An 18,924-nucleotide genomic window follows, 5' to 3' on the forward strand; every position below is an offset into this window, starting at 1 on the left:
CAAAAATTTAAAATTAAGTGTAATTTTCTGCACTACCGTAGCTTGCTGTCGGCTATACCTGATCAGTAGAAAAAAAAAACGCATAAAAAGAGACGAGCAGCGGAATAAAAGCCTAAAAAGAGACGCCCATCAACATGTCATCACAAGCACTCAACTAGCGATCGATAAGCTCACGACAGTGTACAATACTCTGATTAGCTGACTGCAGTGTCCACCTACTGCAGAAAAAAAGATTAATAGAGTGCGCTTTTGATGCACAAAAGCGACAAAGAGTTTACTCTTTGCCATTTCGTGTAACGAAATTTCGTGTAACGAAAGAAGTGAAACTATCCATTTTTCAGTACAAAATAATACATAATATACTATATACAAATAACATTTTACACAAAATGAAGAAAAAACCTCACCCTTACAGCCCATATTGTATCAATTAATGTTGAACAAACGATCTCTCATCTACTCTTTTCGTGTTATGTTGCGAAATCGTTCTGGTCTGAGTTTACTACCTGGTTTAATTCGATTTCTCCAGAAAAGAAATATAGTCTTTCTAAAGATGAAATAATACATGGAGTGCTTGACGACTGGTCATCTTGTTTAACCCTTAATCACTCAATCTTAATAATTGGAAAATACTTTCTTTATACTAATGCCTTAGACGATAAAGACCTCAGTTTGCGGATTTCATCCTACTTGTACATGATAAAATGGACATAGAAAAGTATATTGCAATCATGACGAATAATTCCTCTGCTTTTGTCAAAACGTGGGCCAAATTTCTCGCTTGAGTAAATTTCTGGATACCTTTAGTTAGTCAGTAAGTCAGTTCCTGTAGTTAGTAATTACATTGCATGTCTTGCCTGTACAAGTAACTTTATTGTATTTTATGCGTCCCGTAATTTATATTAGTATTAGTATTGTAAACCGCGCAAATATTGCATTGTAAACAGTGTTAATACCATGTTTTAAGTAGTGATTAGATTGCGATAAGGTCAGCACTCTGTTGTAAGTAATGTTAAAATTGTGAATAGTATAATTACCGAGTCGTAGGTAGTATTAGTATTGTTAATAGAGTAAGTAGTATGTAGTTTTAGTAATGTAATGCAGTAAATAATAATAATATTAATAGCAATAATAATAATAAATAATAATAATAATAATAAATAATAATAATAAATTACACATTACATTATTATTATTGTCATTATTATCATCATCATTATCATTATCATTATTATTCGAAAAAGAAGCGATTTTTTAAAGCATTTGGCGATAAAAACTGCGATAAAGTATTAAAAAAAAAAACGTATGAAAAGTTTTTAAAAACGACGACGTTTCGACCTTGAGCTAATATCATTATCAAGCCAAAACGATAGTGATGGGAAAATGTATACATACTAAGGAAAAACAATAAAACAAAAACATAGGGAATCGAATTGTTGGAATGTTCTTTCCAGCAACAAGTTTCGCACGGATGGAGTCAATTTGAGTTTAAACTTGGATCACGTTCCTTGATGAAAAGCATCTCGAGGCAATCAAATTTTCCTTGACTCTTTCGGAGTATGCGAAACTGGCTTTCTCTGAGGAGGATTGTGTCCCTATGGGCTTCCACGAAATGTTTTCCAATCACCGAGTTTTTATGTTCAACAATTCGCTGCCAACATAATCTGTGTCACACAGCTCACACGACTATACAACGAATTGTTGATTTACGATTGGAGGCTTGATTTCTTTCGGCTTGAGATCTTGCAGCAATTTCTTGCTGATAAATACCGGTTGCAAAGTAGTACCAATCTTATCACTAAGATCACGCATTTCTTTCGGCTTGAGATCTTGCAGCAATTTCTTGCTGATAAATACCGGTTGCAAAGTAGTACCAATCTTATCACTGAGATCACGCATTTGTCTTCTCACCGCGTCAGCTGACGTTTGGTCCTTGAAAGGGAGAATTACTCACAGAACGCTGTTGTCTTCCACTTGTGTTTCTCTTCCACTCGATGAAATGTTCTGAATAAATTTGTTAATGGTGGAGTTTATCATTGTGATAGGATAGTCAAATCGGGCAAAGATGGAGCGTAGTTTAGTGCATTCGTGATTGAAAGCTTCAGTTGTGGAAGCTAGGGCATGCGCACGATGAATCATTGGTTTGAGCAAGCCTTTGTAGCGTTTATCCGTGCGGCTTTGGAAATGCAACAAGCTAGTGTTTGTCTGCTTTCTATACACTTGTGTTTCAATCTTAGTTCCGTTCTTAATTATTTCCATTCCGATGGAAGGTATCCTGTTATCAACTGGAAACTCCATAGTAAGTAAACGACAGGCTGGGGTGGAGGCTCTTATAAGATAGAAAGAAAATCAACTGCAGCATCGGTGATGGGCATATATTCTGGCCAGGGTGTTATGAACATACCTCATGTATAGTGTGTAGGCGTCACACCATGGTGGTTAAGTTTGTCTTCAAGGTGACACAGGAAGACATAAGCCATTAAAGGGCTAAAGGCCATTTGTCAACTAAGATGTTGATAGTCTCAATTAACAGTACGTCAGTACGTTAGTAAAAAGGACTGTGACATCGTAAGAGACCAATATGTCATCGTCGTCGATAGGTAAGTTGCAATTTCTTCAGAGAACCAAATGGCATCAGTAATCGTGTAATCGTTCATAGACAGTGGTTTCAGTTAGTTTTTCTCCAACCATTTGGCCAGTTCATAATTGTAAGTACCAGTTGCTGATAAAATAGGCCTTATACTGAGATTATCTTAATTTGTGGGTGTTAGGAAGGCCGTAAAGATGGACGAGTCTGAAACATTTTTGGCAAAGCGAATCCGCGATGTTCTTAGGCAGGCATTTTTCTCTTTCTGGAGAAGCGGATGGAAGTGTTTCGGTGGACGGCCACGGGATTTGGGTCGCTTGTCATCAACACGCACAAACTTGGAAGTATCATCAATTGAAGCGGCACTTAAAAGGTCAGAGGTATGTATAAATACTAAGTAAAAACAATAAAACAATCACATAGGGAATCGTAGAGTAGCGAAACCTTTTGCTTGAAAGAACATTCCAACACTTCCCTATGTGATTGTTTCATTGTTTTAACTTGGTATTTATACATTTCCCATCACTATCGTTTTGATTTGATAATGACGTTAGCTCAACGTCAAAACGTCGCCCTTTTTAAAATATCTAAGAGGATACTAAGAATTTTTGCTTCAAGACTTTTGTAACCCTCTGAAGCTGATAGGTATCTCGTCAAACCATTTAGCACCAACTCGAGAAAAGGACTTTCTTTTATTTTCTAGAGGGGATTTTTTTGATATAAAAATTACCCAGCTAGTACGATCGCGTGTTATAAGAATGAACGTCTCGTAAAAAGAATTTTATTCAATTTTACCTCTCAAATGCGCCAACTCACAAACAAGTAGGGCCTGGGATTGACGACAAAATTGATGCGAAACTTGGAACCATCCTTTTGTAAGAAATAGAATCTCGCTGGAAAGATCATCGCTATATTTATTATCTTAATCAAACGCTGAAATAAGACTGGAGAAAACGACGTCGAATTTTAAGTTTCCAAATGTAGAGAAAATCCCACAGAAATGTTTGTGTTAAGCGTGTTTCTCGTGTAGAGAGAAAAACTGTAATTGGATAGAGTTTTATAAGCATTGTCTTCAGCTTGAGAAGTGTTCTATCGCATGCTTTAATCCTCCTTCTCCTAATTGTTGCTAAAGTGGCCAGTACACTGCAAGCGTTAAGGGCTAGTTTGTTGAACCAAGGCAGCAGCGCTAGCAGCAGTTAAATTGAAGCATACGTGTATACGTGATTATAAAAACAAAACGAAACGAATTTCCTGAGTAGTGTGCCTCGGGGAAGCAAAATGGCGTCCAACAGGAAGATCGGAGTCTGGTAGCCTTGTGGAGCATAGATGTTGCCTAAATATGTCACCCAAGCGTCTACCAGTTTCTCCGATATAGATCTTGTGGCATGCGTGGCATTTGATGGCATAAACTACGTTCTCGCTGACACAGGAATATTTCGATGTAAACATTACTGCGTCCACCTGGACTATCGTGCATTGTTGAGAAATAAGCACTTGGAAATTTCTAACAATCGGAGAGGTGCCAGAAGCACTTGCCTATGTTCGTGCTTCTCTAGACACATCTCTCGTGCTTAAATAACTCAACAATGCACTCGGCGGGTTTTTTAATTTCTTTAATTTCATGTCGTTATTCTTCAAAAATTAATTAAGGGCTAGGGTAGATCCAGGACACAAAAGTTTCACTCAAGAAACAAACAGGAAATATTAACCATATAGCGATGAAAATGCGAAAGGGTACACATACACTCACCTTTCCTTTGCGGCCTTTCCATGGGAACGACCAGAAGGCAGAGAGTTCCTTGCGGTAGTTCTCAAGTTCCTTGTCATTCTTCACGTCTTCATCATCGTAGTAATACCTTAAATAACAATAAAATGCGATACAATACATTGGCTGACACGCCTTCCAGGGGGATTTCCAGTGGCAAGAATTAAAATACATCTTTTTCGTTTTATAAATTTGTCTGAAGTTACGATAAAATACCAACAACGCGGTAAATGGGATTAATGTTTCCATTATAAGAAAGGAAATCGATAAAAGACTCCTTAACCCTGAGATATAAACATCTGAAACATTTATTAACGATAACTTAAGTCCATTCTTGATTTGTTTAATGGGCTCCTTTCAGCTTTCTAACGGGACGATTTGTCCAACTGCTAGTAATTTCTATTAGAGTTGAGCGAGTGGTCTTATCTTTCTGTAGTTGATCAAATGTATCTGCAACCCGGCTCGTTCCCAGGATCTCTCGTGTATGATGTATCTGGCCCTCCAAGTTAGTCATACTTACAAGTCGACGTATTCCTTCACCATGTTTTCAATGACTTCCAAGATTTGTTCCCCATCGTCTCGGTAAGGGAAGTATGGGAGGAGCTCCTTGTCATCAAGTCCGCGTCTCTGTTGAAACAAATACAACACAGAGGTTTGTGTAAGTGACCGGAAAACAAGATACATAAAGTTCTTCCGCTTTGCCAGCTCGATCACGAGAAAGGGACTCCATGAAAAGCATCTTGTTTTTTGCCTCAGTGATTGTCGATGATTTGTGACCCGTTTTTTTTTTAATGGATAGTAACGTTTGGCGTCTGCCGGCGGCTCTGATAACTAAAAGTATGAATCATTGTTTTTTTCTTTTCTCTAAAAGCTGTCGTTGGCTTTTATTCTAAGGCTAAGACAATTTGAAAACAGTTAAACTTTTACGAGGGGACCAGGCAATTGTACAAAATGTCGTTGACTTCGGAATTTTAATTTCAAAACGAGTGGAAACGTGTTGTTTTGTTTTGTTGAAAGTTTTTCGGGGCGAACTTGGCTCTCAAATTGCTCTGGTCAGTTACTAGTAATCGTAACACACGTAAACGTTTGAAAGCTTGATAGACATGTGAAATGTCATAATGTTGACAACAGGAGCAACGCAAATGGTGTCACTTGACTGTCACGATCTCAAAGTGTGCAAAACGTATCAGGAAAAACTTCAGTTATTTACTTTGTTGCCAATTCAAATGGAAAGGCTACTCAACAACGCACCTTTATTTCGCCTCTGAAATCTGTGACTTTCCACGTGGCTATCCTATGTGCGTCCCTAAGAAGTCGCACAGTTCCCTTACTTCCAAACGCAAACAGCTGATCCATATAATTTCCTGGATCAATAAGAGCTGGAGTGCCAACGGAGTTCGGGATGGTAACATCGCGGCAGTGATACTTCAGCATTTGGTGAATAGGGTGCTCGGACGCCATGGCGCCTTTTAGTAAGACACAGAATGGCTCCATCAATAAATGTACCTTTAGAAAAGAAAAGGAAGTAAATGATAAATGTGGGAGGAAACAGGGCGGCCATCAGAGGGTGAGGGATGGGGTGATCAAAACGTCCCACCTCCCGTAAATTGATCTCCCCCATCCCGTACCTTTTTGTCCTGACTCCCGCTCCAATTCCCTCCCCTTTTAAAACTCAAGCTTTCCGCCCTCCCCTCACCTGTCTCTACTCTAATCTCTCACAAACAACAAAACAATTCAAGGGAAGTTATTCACTAATTCTCAGAGGAAAAGCTAAAAATTCGCAATCCGCGAGACCGAATCGGATTTTAAAGGGTACACCGAATTGGGAAAGCCAAACGAGCTGGCCCCAAACCAAGAGTAGCACGAGTACTTCGATATACTGATCGCGAGGAAGTATCATCTAAAGCAAGAAACACTTTAAGAGGTACTGAGTTCAGTGTGTTTAGAGAGATGCCAAAGAAATGTTGTGATTTAAGAAAGACGCAATTAACAAAGGTAAAAGAAGCAATGAAAAAATGGCTATCTGCAAATTTTCGAAAAAAATATCCTCATTCGTTATGTGACGGCAAATTTATTCCTCCTGATCAATCCTTCGAATATCAAGATCTATGTAAATTTCTTCTTCGTATGATTATTCAATACGTTATTTTACGAGATAATTTTTCCTTCAAAATTAAGTCTCGGTTTTTTCTGCATATTTCTTTTATTTTTTCTCACATCCAGAAAACTCTCAATTCTCCGTAAAACGAGAAAAGAATGAACCGGCGACCGCGCCAGGCGCCGGGATATTTTACTAAATGATTACGTTCTATATTTCCTTCCAAGGGCACGTGTCCCTCGCACTTAACGATTTCGGTCGCTCTAAAAGTCTAAATCTTCACTCAGTACCAGGACGGAGTTAAATGCGGTGGAGTTGCTATAATTCCAAAGAGAGGTAATACTTTTACCTTCCCAAGGTGCTCCACAATTTGTGCATATCCGAGATCTGTGATTTGAAGGTTCAGTTTGGCTAGCATCCAGTTATCGCCATCTTCTGGAGTGTACACGGCCGAGCCTGAAAAGGAAAAAATGCTTATAAAATTGGCTGTCTTTGGAACCATTTAGAGTACGAGAGAAGTAAAGCGCTGAAAGCTTATCTATTCAAAAACCAGAGAAACAAAGTGCATGTGCTGATCTGTTTCTTTTTCTGACATTTTAATTTATAGAGCTATGTTTTTATAGAGTTATTTGTGGGGCTATATCTTGTTACTGAACGAACCGTAATCAAGCAAAATACTTAGTTTTAGACTCTAGAATTCTAGCAGTGTCTTTCTAAAGAGCCTACAAAACGCAAAAAAAAAAAAGAAAAAAAAGAAAAAGAATGCCGAAACCAAGAAGGTAGGACCTGCCTCATTAAAAACTGTCATTCTAGTATCGTTAGTGTCTGCCCAAAGAGGCCAAACCATTCACTTATCTTAATCTTAATGATATGATTAGTTCCAAAACTTCCATTACGTTTGCATTGAGCAAACCGCTCAAACAATCAAAACCAGGCGTTAGGCCAATGGTAGTTCAGTTTACTTCATATCACGCTGCTGACCTTCGTATTTGCGTGGTCAGTACTCTCAAGATGTACTTAGCTCGTACAAGGTGAAAACGTGGGGATTAGAGCGGTTTTCAATTGAGTGTCGAAGTAATTAGTAAATTGCTTTGGTTTTGTATTGCTTCACTCAGTGATTTGTTCAAAGTTCTCGGGCCACTTTTTCAACCAATCACAAGTGAAACCAAAACCAATCTTGGATCGTGCGTGCACATTTTCCCGCGCTTTTTGTCGGCTAAGTGCACTTACTTCGAGTTTTGATTGGTTTACTGGATTGTCTCTGTCCTTTTTTATGGGCCAAAGTAATTGAAACTCACTCCATAAGCAATTGTTTATTAGTTACTTGAAACCTTTCAAGCCAGTGTCTAGAAGTACTATTAGCAGGTGGATTAAGGTTGTTATGTGCAGCTCTGGGAGAAATGTAGGAGTATTCAGGCCACACAGTACCAGGACTGTAGCAACATCCAAAGCAAGTGCCAGTTTTGTCTCTTTAGATCAGATTTTATCTACAGCTGGGTGGGGCGCAGTCTCCACATTTGCTAAGTTTTACAGCAAAGAAATTGATGTCAAGAACAGTTGCTGAAAGTGTTTTGCAGTCTGTAGACTAAGTGATAATGAACTGTTGTTACCGTCTATGGCTTCTGTGTTGACTGTTTTTGCATGTGTGCAGTGTGCTTTGAAGTTTCATGTGAGCCCTCAGTGCGGTGACGGAAAAGAATTCGAAAATTAAACGAGACTTACCTGGAAGTTGAAGTTTGATTGGAATTCTATTCCTCATCAAGCACTGAGGGATTACATTCCCTCCCAACTTATACCCTACTTATTTCCTTAATAGGGCGTTTCTCCACAGCACACATGGTAACTACTTTAAAAACTGAGTTCGCGCAGGCGCAATACTATCTCACGTAATCCTTCAGTGCTTGGTGACGAATAGAATTCCAATCAAACTTCAACTTCCAGGTAAGTTTCGTTTAATTTTCGAATTTTCTCTTAATCGCTATTGCAGAGAGATCACTAATAATCTCATGTAAAGCAAGACATAATCCTACTTTATGTCATTGTCACCATCATCGTCTCATTATTATTATTATTATTATTATTATTATTATTATTATTATTATTATTATTATTATTATTATTATTATTATTGCTATTCTTATACCATAAAACAACACAAATTTAATGGTGGGCTGCCAAAAGCAGTATTTTACTGGACAACGGTTTGTCTACTGACTGGTATAATAAACTGGATCAACCACTAAGATGTAATAAACCTGGTGTAGAGTCCATTTGAATGGCCACAGGAACAAGATGATTGCGTTTAGTGACGAAATCTTGAGCAGACGCAAACAGAGCAATTGGAGAGTAGGTGCCCCACATTTCCCGTCTATTATCGTGATCTGTAAGGTCCGACTCTTTGGGTAGGTGGTCCATGAACTCATAGCGCAGAGCATAGAGACGACCCTGATCGATGGCCTAAAATAAACCAAGAAATAAAACACTAATTCTGAGGAATGATTTCTTTACTGCAAAAAGCATTTCACTAGAATGATTTTAGTGCTAAATTAATAGTAGCTGGCTTCTTTTCTCACGCAATTTTTTTGTAGTGATTCATCATTTTAACGACAAACGTAAATAGCTCTAATTACGAATTACTTGTACGGAAATCAGTTCTGCATATTTAAGTACGTTCAAGTTGTACTGAGAATTCGAAGTAAGATATAATGTGGCACTGTTGTTGACTAAGTTCTCAAATACATATGGTTAACGAAAGGCAACAAACCTCTTCCAATGAGTCGTCAGTTCCCAAAGCCGTTTGCACAGCACCCTCCCAGTCAAACGTAGGATTCAACCGTTTCTCAAGCTCTTCCCAATTCAATCCTATTGCAGCTGCGTGAAAATTAAACCACAACAAAGAAAAAAAAAGAAATGCGTGCAAACTGAGAACATGAATTTCTTGTTCTTTCAGCGCAACTGACCTAAAAACTCGTCTTTAGGTCTTTTATATTAATCCAGCTATGGAAATACAGCCAAACGCTAAAAAAGGTTTTTCGTTCATTTGCTATCCTTGTATTATCGACGGTGCCTCCTTGTATTAGAGCGCAACCAGAATAGGAGTTCTATGCATCAACAGATGGCTCAAGAAACTCGAGAGTTTAAGAAGACCCCCTTAAGTAGACAAAAGCAGAGACAAATCTTTAGATTTGCTTACTAGTACTTGGCTTATTAATGGTAATGCAACTTCTGTACTTTATAATTTGAATTCAGATATTTTTACAGCCAAATTTCCAAACATTTAACTCACTGACTGTTACCGTGAAACTTCTTGAATGTAGCTTTTCTTTTTCGCTACACTTCGTGTTTGCGTCCAGCTGTTGATTAATTATCATTGTTTGTAACTTTCGTTTGTTCTGTTGCTAACTTTGTCTTTCGTGCTATTGTCTCTGATTGATGCTACATAGTTTATCAAGTTTCATGTATAAATTTAATCCGGACTACAGTGGTTTTTTTTGGATCACATTTTTATCGGGAAGTTGTCGTTTAGAAGCCGGTTTTTTAATGTCGTGAAGTCAGGGCACCGTTTAGGTAAATCTTGTTAGAATTATTCATACGTTTCACATTCCTTTACTTTCTTTAATTTAGTTTCTTTGCTTGGTATGTCTGTAGTTTCTGGTTTCCCCCGTTTGTTTTGTAGTACCGTAGGAGTATTGATTTTAAAAACTTCATGGAGCACGAATACACGTGCCCGACCTTCGTCGTTCCTTTCATGATTTGCAAAAGGAGAAGCACGTGTCTGTTTAAAAAAGAAATTCTAGGTTTTGGCAGTGCATCAAAGAAAAGGACCACTAATCGGCTAACAAAAAATGGGTGTTGTAAAGATCTGTGCAGAATTTCTGACGTGTCCCGGCCTCAAGGTGGCAATTTATTTTGACCCTTACTTCTGGTAGATAACTTTTTCATGTTTTCCTTTCAACACTTAACTGTTAGATCCCCCAGAGAGCCATCAATCAGGGTAGGACGACCCAAAAGGTCTGTTATCGGTAAAACGTAACCAAAAAGAAACGATAAGAAAAAATTGGATCACTGTACTAACACCTTTTTGATACATCGCTTACCTTCAAAACTGTTAGTGACTCTCATCAGTGACATGGGGTTGACTCCTGCCAAGCGCTGCTGAGTGAAGAACTTGTCACTAATCCATTCATCTTTGTCGTCAACGAAGGCCTCGTACTGAGATGGCCGAAGGGCGACTTCCTGAGAAGTAAAAAAGATGCAAAGAGAATAATGAGCCAATCAGAATTCGAGTTTAGCAATTTTGTTATAGCTCTCAGATAGTACGCGCGCTGTGATTGGCTAAATTAGCGGGCCGTATTCTACAGCACGGCCTGCTGTACGGCCCGCTGCAAGGTCCGCTAAATTTGAACTTTTGATAAACGTTTTTCATGTCGTTTCTGTTATATAAACTTGTAAAACTGTTTGAATCTTGCAGCATCTATTTCAAACAGCCAAAAAAGATTTAGTTTTTGACACGGTAATAATTGTGGCACTTGAACCTTCCGGTTGACTTCGACTAGTTTCCTTGCCCGCGCGCCGGATTAACCTCGGAGATATAATAAATATCTTACTAACCTCGTTTTCTCGGTCCGTACTGTAAGTTACGGATCCTCGATTTTCCCCGTTGATTTATAGCCCACGCGCTTGGGCCATAAACAAACGGGAAAAAACTCGGTTAGTAAGAGGTACACATGTGGGAGGCGCGGTGGCCTCATGGTTAGTGCGCTCGACTCCGGATCGAGTGGTCCGGGTTCGGGGCCTGGCCGGGGACATTGTGTTGTGTTCTTGGGCAAAACACTTTACTCTCACGGTGCCTCTCTCCACCCAGGTGTATAAATGGGTACCGGCGAATTTAATGCTGGGGGTAACCCTGCGATGGACTAGCATCCCATCCAGGGGGGAGTAGAAATACTCCTAGTCGCTTCATGCTACAGAAACCGGAGATAAGCGCCGGCCTGATGGGCCTCCTTGGCTCGAACGCAGACTTTACCTACACATGTAGCCGACGCCAAACGCAGGAAAACGGGTGCGTGAAAGTCATTGTTGGTTTCGGTTTCACACTTGTCATTGGTTGAGAGAGTGGCGTAAGTTTTGCTAACCAATCACTGCGCAAAGTACAAAAGCGAATTACTACAGACACTCTCTAAAAACCACTATTTCTACTGAAGCTACTGGAGTTACGGGGCAGTTCGAAGCTTCGACAGTTTCTGTTAAAGACAATTTCATAACAACATTCAGTAGGTTATATAAATATTTTTCTTTCTGGTGACAGCGGATCCTGTAGTAACGCTGTATTCTTGCAATTTGTTTTGATATCTGAAATATGCTGTCACTATAAACCTGTTCGTGATAAGGGCGGTTAGTTGTTAAAAAGCTGCGGCCTGTACACTAAAAGATATGGAATTAATGCATTTTCTCAAGCAATCGTGCCTCAGTAGGTTTGAGCAAAAAATGATCCTGCTTTCGTTTTGGTCATTTGAGAAACGTTCATTACATAACAATGATTTCACTTCAAATCAAGCCCGCTACCAAAGGCGTCGAGAAGAGAAAATTATACTCACTCCTCCTAGCTTTGAGGCCATCGCGAAATACTTGGACAAAATCTTGTAGTTATAATGTTTTCTGATTTCACTGGCATTTTTAACCAAGACGTTGTAAACAATCTGGGTGAGATCACTTGTAAGGACGGTTTGCAGGTACTCCTCCATATTGAATCTTGTGAACGGATCAAGGAAAGTTTTAAACACGTGCACAATCGGCGTCCTATCCAATACCATGAAGCCAAATCCGCTGTCAGTCAACTTCCATCTCTTCTTCAAGGTTAGACGCTCCAAAATCCTCTTTGCCTTGCAGATCAGACTCGTTTTGTGCGGAAGAGAGACTTCACATTGACGGGTTAAAATAAATCTTGAAAGCAAAGTAAATAGCTTAATTTCATTTGCAATGTAAGTGTTCATGCGCTATTTCGCGAATGAACAAATTTGTAATGTTTTTCGATCGAGCTGTATTAGATTCTAGAAGGAACCTAAAACAGGTTTGATTGAGCCTCAATACCTGTACCCAATGTATTTAATTTGGGCGTGAATAATTTTCAATTTAACTTTTTTTTTTGCAACGGTTGTTTCAGTTCAGCTTTCGATTTTGACCAGGTAGCGAAATTCTACAGACGCTGCTAGAAAGAGCTACAGAAAATTGATAACATGATAAGGTTTAGTGTCGCATCTTGCAAAATATGGAAGTATGGTTTTAGAAAGTCGGAAAGTTTTGCAGACGTTTCTATGCCGGGAGGGTAAGGGGGGGGGGGGGGGGGGGAACCAGTTGACGTGGCCTGTATCAAAAGCCAAAAAAACAAACCTCTTCAGGTCAAATCATACATGGGTTACAAAAGATCGGTTATTAATGCCAGCAATACCTAGCCGATCGATGGAATTAACCATTTTATTAATTAATAAACAGCTTAACCTTTTAACTACCAAATACCGTACTTTTTAGCTTTATGTCCATTTTTCGCCTGTTACAAAGTTAATTTGCATTGAAACGGCTGAAATTGCACATTCCTACTCGAAGCATGAGTCAATGTCAGTGTCAATGTCAATGTCAATGTCGACCCTCATCTTTTCCCCTCTTTCTTTTTTTGTTCTCTCTTCCTTTTATCGGTTTGTTGGCCTCTTTATCATCTTTCTTTGCTATGGAACCATGTTTGGCTACCTTTTAAGGAAAGCGGAAAAATTTGCTTTAAACGAGTACCGTGTAAACAGCAATATCAGCCATAAGGTAACTCTGGAACAATTTCTGAATCCATTGCCTTAGAAAATGCTTCGTACACGAAAAAATTGGCAACGACTTAAACGTTTGAGTTGGCATATCACCTCATGGGTCCGGTATATGATTTGGTTAAAGGGCAATCGCCAAGACTTGTAATGAGCGGATTCGCAGCTTGCTTGCTGGCGGTAATTTGTGTTTTCAAGCGCAAGGTTCGAGAGATTGAAAGCCCGGTAAATCCGATCGCCATATTTGGCGATATAGTGGAGGAACTGGGACGAGTGACAAAGCGAGGGGGAAGCGGGTAGGGGAGGGCGAAAAAAACTTCTCCCACTCCCCCTTCCCCCTTCCCCTCGCCTTGTTACTCGTCCCAGATCTTCCACTCGTCTAATATGGGGACCGCATTAGCTGCAATGAATCTGGCGCTTGAAAACACAAATTACCGCCTGCAATCAAGCTAGCGGACTCAGGGTCCTTTGCGAGACTTGTATCATTGTTATGTTCTAAACAACTGATTGACGCAATCGTCAGTGCAAGTACAATTCTTCAATGATCCAAATTTGTTACAATGGTACTTACAGTTCAATTCCTTGCAGAAGTTCCTTACTGATGCCAGTGAGATTCCGCAATATTGGCAGAAGCTTCGTGAACTCTTTCTTCTCAGCGGCATTTTGAGTCATCAAGCTTGAAATAAGTGAATATACCTTGTTGAGGATACATTTTAAATGAACTGAAAAGAGGAGTCAAATTTTCAAATAGCTAATTTTACTGGCGCTCAAAAAGTGATATAAAGGCATTTAATCTCTGTTAATAACAGTCGATGTTCTGTGCATTTGGACAGGAAAATCATACTGAAAGCCGTTGAAATTGCTTGTATGCATGCCACTTTTGAAAGAGTTTTTATTTTCCATTGAATAAACAACATTGTAATTATGCAGCATATTAAGAGAAAATACCAAGAGAAATCATACAGCACTGAAGGACTGAGGACTCTCCAAAATTACATCATAGGTAAGAACTGTTATTTGATAAGTCCGGAGAAGAAAAGCAATTTTAACATTTCGTATTTTCAGTCCATGGATAGGCAGTTTTATTGATCAGCGATTTAGCTATTGAAAGTTTGGTTTAATAGTCAAGTCAGGTGATAAAACCAGATGGTGCTGTAGTCACTCCCTTAGCGATGGAGCAGTGCGGTTTCTTTAGAACTGAACTGATCCCCTGCTCCAAGTTTTAAGCCAAAGAACCGACTAAAAGGTGACTGATAAGTTTAATCTAAATACATGAAAATATAGCCTACTTCGAAGCTGTAACAAGGGCTCCTATTGAAGCGAGTGTCAAAGCAACCAGAACGACCTTGGTGTTCATCACTGTGAACTACACTCAAGCCTTCTTTTGTTTCCTAGTCAGTCCGTAGACCTGTTGACACAACTGATTTGTTAACCTTGGAAACAAACCATTTTTAAGTAACAGTTTATGTAAGGTATTTTACTGTATTGGTTTCGAGTCTTATGGTCCATGGGTTTATGTAAATGTAGGAGGTTTTCACCTGACGTCATCAGCGCCATGATGGTGGACGGAAACAAAAGATCTCTCATTAGCTTCTTTTGTTCGTCCACCAGGAGTCGTACCTTTCTCTATTGTTATTGGTGTCTTTAGAGGTTGGTTGAAAACGTCCAAATTAACAAGTGACGGTTATTTTCGAGCCCCGGAAGCACGCCGTAAGCAGGATCGTATTAAATATACATGGAGCCGACTACTGGATGATAGGTAATATGGAAGTTTGAAATTCTCAGTTGATGCACCTGTCAATTTTTGGTGCTGTCATGACGACAGGGTTAACGAAAGAAAAATGAGGCCCTTGCTAAAACTTTTGCGGATAGTTGCATTTGTGTTATTGTTCATTAAAACTTTTGGTTTGTTACCAGATTTCATTTAAACACAATTTTTTTTTTCTGCTGATACCGAAGCTTGGCAATTCGTTTCTTCATTCATTAACCTGGGGACTAAAATTTACAATTTCTTTAGAGCCAACAACTGCCCAGCAGTAATTTCATGAACCCTGTCTCACAACTGTGAAGAAAGCTAGCAGGTCAGAGGTAGCCATGAGTTTAAAATAAATCGAGCCATCAATGTAATAGAATTATGATCAAATCTAAAATTTGTCAGTCATCTATGAGACAAGAAATGGAGCAATTTAAAACCATGAAATAAACTAATTGCTTAGAAATTAACATTTCCGGGTGCACATTTGTGAGCGATCAAGGCATTGAAATGACCACACCCCAACACAGCTCTTGATGACCAAGTCTGGCTAAGGTATTCGAAGCAGAAAAGAGTAATGAAAAAAAAAATACATTGAAATCCCGCAAAATGTTGCTGAAATAAAATAGGTAGGCTCTTATATATTTTTATCAAAGTGCTTGCATATCGCCTGCCATCCGAACAATGGATTCACTTACCAACGAACTTTTTTGTTTTCTGCACGGAAAGAAACTAATGATTTCTTCATTTCAACTCTGTTCAGTAATTTGTTAATTTAGGGAATTATTGTAAACTTAATAACGTCATCTGTACATACATTGAGGTCAATCTTTTACGCTCTATTTGCAAATCGTAAACTTGTAAAGTAATGGCGGGTAGAGCTTCTTCTACACAGCCCATTGTATATATGGGGAAAAAAACAAAGAAACAAAGCAAAAAAAAAAAAAAAAAACAGCTCTCCATGGCTGCTAATTGACCGGGTGAAATGGTTGTACGCATGCGTGATGTGATGGCCACACCGGGTTGGTGTTAGCGTGTGTCACCTTGCTTTTGTTGTTTAAGCTTTAGGATCATTTTCAGAGGGCGCCGTTCTGTTCAGGTGGTTGAAATTAACGCTTTTCACTAATCATCAAAACATGCTATCGCTGCTGAAGAAATGGTCTGTAAATCATAATGTTTTGGAAGGATCCTTTTGATATTTGCAGTGAGTATTCTCAAAGAATTCAAATAGTTAGAACAACTTCAATTCTTTCTGAAATGTACTCTTTCTAGAACAACGGAGATCAGAATCGTCAATCATAATGTTTTGGAAGGAACTTTTCGACATTTGCAGTGAGTATTCTCAAAGAATTTAAATAGTTAGAACATTTTTCAATTCTTCCTGAAATGTATTGTTTCTAGAACAACGGAGATCAGAATCATCAACAAATGTTTCACTAAGCGTGCCCAGTACACGACCAATTTTTTGTTTACTGTGCAAAAATCATTATACAAGCTTAACTTCAGTCATGATATACTTCACATTGATCTGTGTGCAGTGTAATGTTATTGTGATACAACTCAATTGAAACTTTCTTCATTGATTTACCGAGCGGAATTATTTTCCGTGTGTTGCTCTCACACCGCACTTTGCAGCATGACTTCCGGAAGCAAAAGTTAGAACGGACTTCTCAAATTTTTCCACGATGCTCGGCTCGTAAGTCGATTTATATTCTCCAATTCTAATGCTAATTAAAAATACTTTGAAAGAGTAAAGGGAGACAAAAACGTCTCTTGTCGGCGAAAGTTGCGTTTAATTGCGTTGTTGTTCCTGTGGTCGGATACTGGGCAGCAATGCCCACATCTGTAGAAATGCAAATTTCACTACGGAAAAAAAAAAAAAGAAAAGGAAAGGAACTTTATTTAAGTGTCTAGTCGCCCTAGCGCTCGAGCACTAATTGGGGACACTGTAAACTGAAATCAACAATTAATGCAAATCAAGTCAAATGTTGGTTTTTGAGGAGAGGAGAAACCGGAGAACCAGGAGGAAAACCTCTCGGTGCAGAGTAGAGAACTAACCAACTCAACCCACATATATCGCCGAGTCTTTAAATCATGGGTGGAACATTAATAAATATTCATCTACTTTGACAGATCACGTGTTTCCGCGTTACGGGCATTTGTACTGGTATATCCTCACGATAATTCTTGACAAATTTAAAGAGCGTCTTATAAACGATTTATCCGAGCAATAAATAATATCACAAACAGCGGGATCGGTAATCAGAATTCGAAGAACCTACATGCAACATGGGCGTAGCCAGAATTTTTCAAAGGGGGGATCACACTGTGTCAAACAGAGGGTACTCTCATTTTCGCAACCTGAATATTGTAGGTTGTTTGAGTAAAAAACGGCTTACAAAGAGAGGGTCACAGGCACCCCAGGAACCCCCCCCCCCTCCCCCTCCCTCCCCCATCCTCCCTAGCTACGCCCTTGTGCAATATGTTTTAGCGCGGGAGTAGAAATTTATTTCGTAGTTTTCTTTCTCATAGACAGTATTCATAAATGGCGGTCAAGAAATTATTCTGTTGTCTTTGTGCTAATCACCCTAACTAGCCTCAATTTGGAACAAAAATTCTTTTGAATTTTGCTCGTGTTTACAATGATAGTTAGTATGATTAGCATTAAGACAAAAGAATAATTACTTAGCCGCCACTTATGGATACGGTCTAATTAAAAACCAATCTTTTTAAAGCCACTTTTTTAAGCCAATATCAATGTCGTGATTAATGGTTTAATATTCTTAAGTGATTTATATTGAAATCAATGTTCAAATTGGGTAACCAGTATATTGCTGCATGAATTTCACTTTTACCTTTTTCAGTAACCCTCTGGGTTGATTTTCTGAAAAAGAGAAAAAAAGAGTTTATTTCAAGGTAGCTCCAAGTGTGTTGGCAACCAGACGGCATGTTTTGGCTACAAACAAATTGGCTGATTCTCATTGGTGGGCTAATACTCTCAACTTCGTTACAAAGGTCCACATTATTGCCCCAGCCCGATAATGTGCACTAGTAATGGTGGTAACAGCTACATGTGTAAACGCTCAGTCATTAGCGTCATTGTAGTTGTCGTTTCCCTTTGTTGTGCGTGCAGGATCAAAATCAAATCAAATCAAAAATTAGATACACCTAAAGTTCCATCAAAGCGGCAAGTCACTCAGGCCAACTGATACAAGACTGCAAATGGAACTTTTAAATGTAATCGTCATCAACAGCGATGACGAGGCAATTTTAGATTTTAAAAATTTGCAGTATATTCCTGAAGACAAGCGAGGATTTACCTGAGCTTACTAATTAGCAGACGCAATGCTAAGGTGGGGTGAACCAATTTCCTCAACAGCATTTAACAGCATAGAAACACTTAGACTTCGCTGGCTTAGATAAAAAAGAAAAAGAAATTGAATCTGCTTATCAACTTACCAAATAACGCAAAGTCTGAAAGTAACACTCACTCCTCCCGCCTCAGAGTAAGACTGAAGAAAACAGAAAAGTCAGCCTAATTAAGACAACCTTTAATGCATAATCATGAACGGTAACGGTCCATTGTCTGAGAACCCCTTCAATTAAGTAATGTAGCGTAAAATAAGGTAAGCTAAGATTTCAATGTCAAAAGAAGCACTGAACTGTACAAGCCACGACCAAAAATAACCTTTTTCCCTGCGTGATCCCAAGAACGTGGCGTGGAATAAAATTTATTTACATTAAAGAGGCTCTGGTTTTTTAAAGAGACGCACACAAATCACGAACATTCAATGCCAAGCGCTCTGAGCAATGCTTTCAATTGTCTCTCGGCAGGCATCGTTTCTTGGTAGAAAAATATTCTTCTTAAAGTCTCTTCGAGAGAAACGCATAGTACTGTATTCATGACTGGCCAAG

The 18,924-nt window shown here is 39.0% G+C and overlaps 1 protein-coding gene across 1 annotated transcript in view; it reads right to left on the minus strand.

Annotated features, from left to right (window-relative positions):
• Positions 1 to 18,523, minus strand: part of LOC138018428 (polyunsaturated fatty acid 5-lipoxygenase-like) — a 22,655-nt gene extending 4,132 nt beyond the window's left edge. Inside the window, exons 1-12 of the mRNA XM_068865049.1 lie at positions 18,469 to 18,523; positions 17,865 to 17,893; positions 14,546 to 14,664; positions 13,828 to 13,932; positions 12,048 to 12,393; positions 10,548 to 10,686; positions 9,215 to 9,321; positions 8,706 to 8,907; positions 6,800 to 6,906; positions 5,604 to 5,858; positions 4,873 to 4,979; positions 4,338 to 4,443 (exon numbers count right to left, since the gene is read on the minus strand). Coding sequence (XP_068721150.1) covers positions 4,338 to 4,443; positions 4,873 to 4,979; positions 5,604 to 5,858; positions 6,800 to 6,906; positions 8,706 to 8,907; positions 9,215 to 9,321; positions 10,548 to 10,686; positions 12,048 to 12,393; positions 13,828 to 13,932; positions 14,546 to 14,613 — 1,542 coding nt within the window. The 5' untranslated portion in view covers positions 14,614 to 14,664; positions 17,865 to 17,893; positions 18,469 to 18,523. The remainder of the gene's footprint in view (positions 1 to 4,337; positions 4,444 to 4,872; positions 4,980 to 5,603; positions 5,859 to 6,799; positions 6,907 to 8,705; positions 8,908 to 9,214; positions 9,322 to 10,547; positions 10,687 to 12,047; positions 12,394 to 13,827; positions 13,933 to 14,545; positions 14,665 to 17,864; positions 17,894 to 18,468) is intronic.
• Between the last annotated feature and the right edge of the window lie 401 nt (positions 18,524 to 18,924).

Source organism: Montipora capricornis, chromosome 10 (genome assembly GCF_036669925.1).
Source record: "Montipora capricornis isolate CH-2021 chromosome 10, ASM3666992v2, whole genome shotgun sequence".
Classification (NCBI taxonomy): domain Eukaryota; kingdom Metazoa; phylum Cnidaria; class Anthozoa; order Scleractinia; family Acroporidae; genus Montipora; species Montipora capricornis.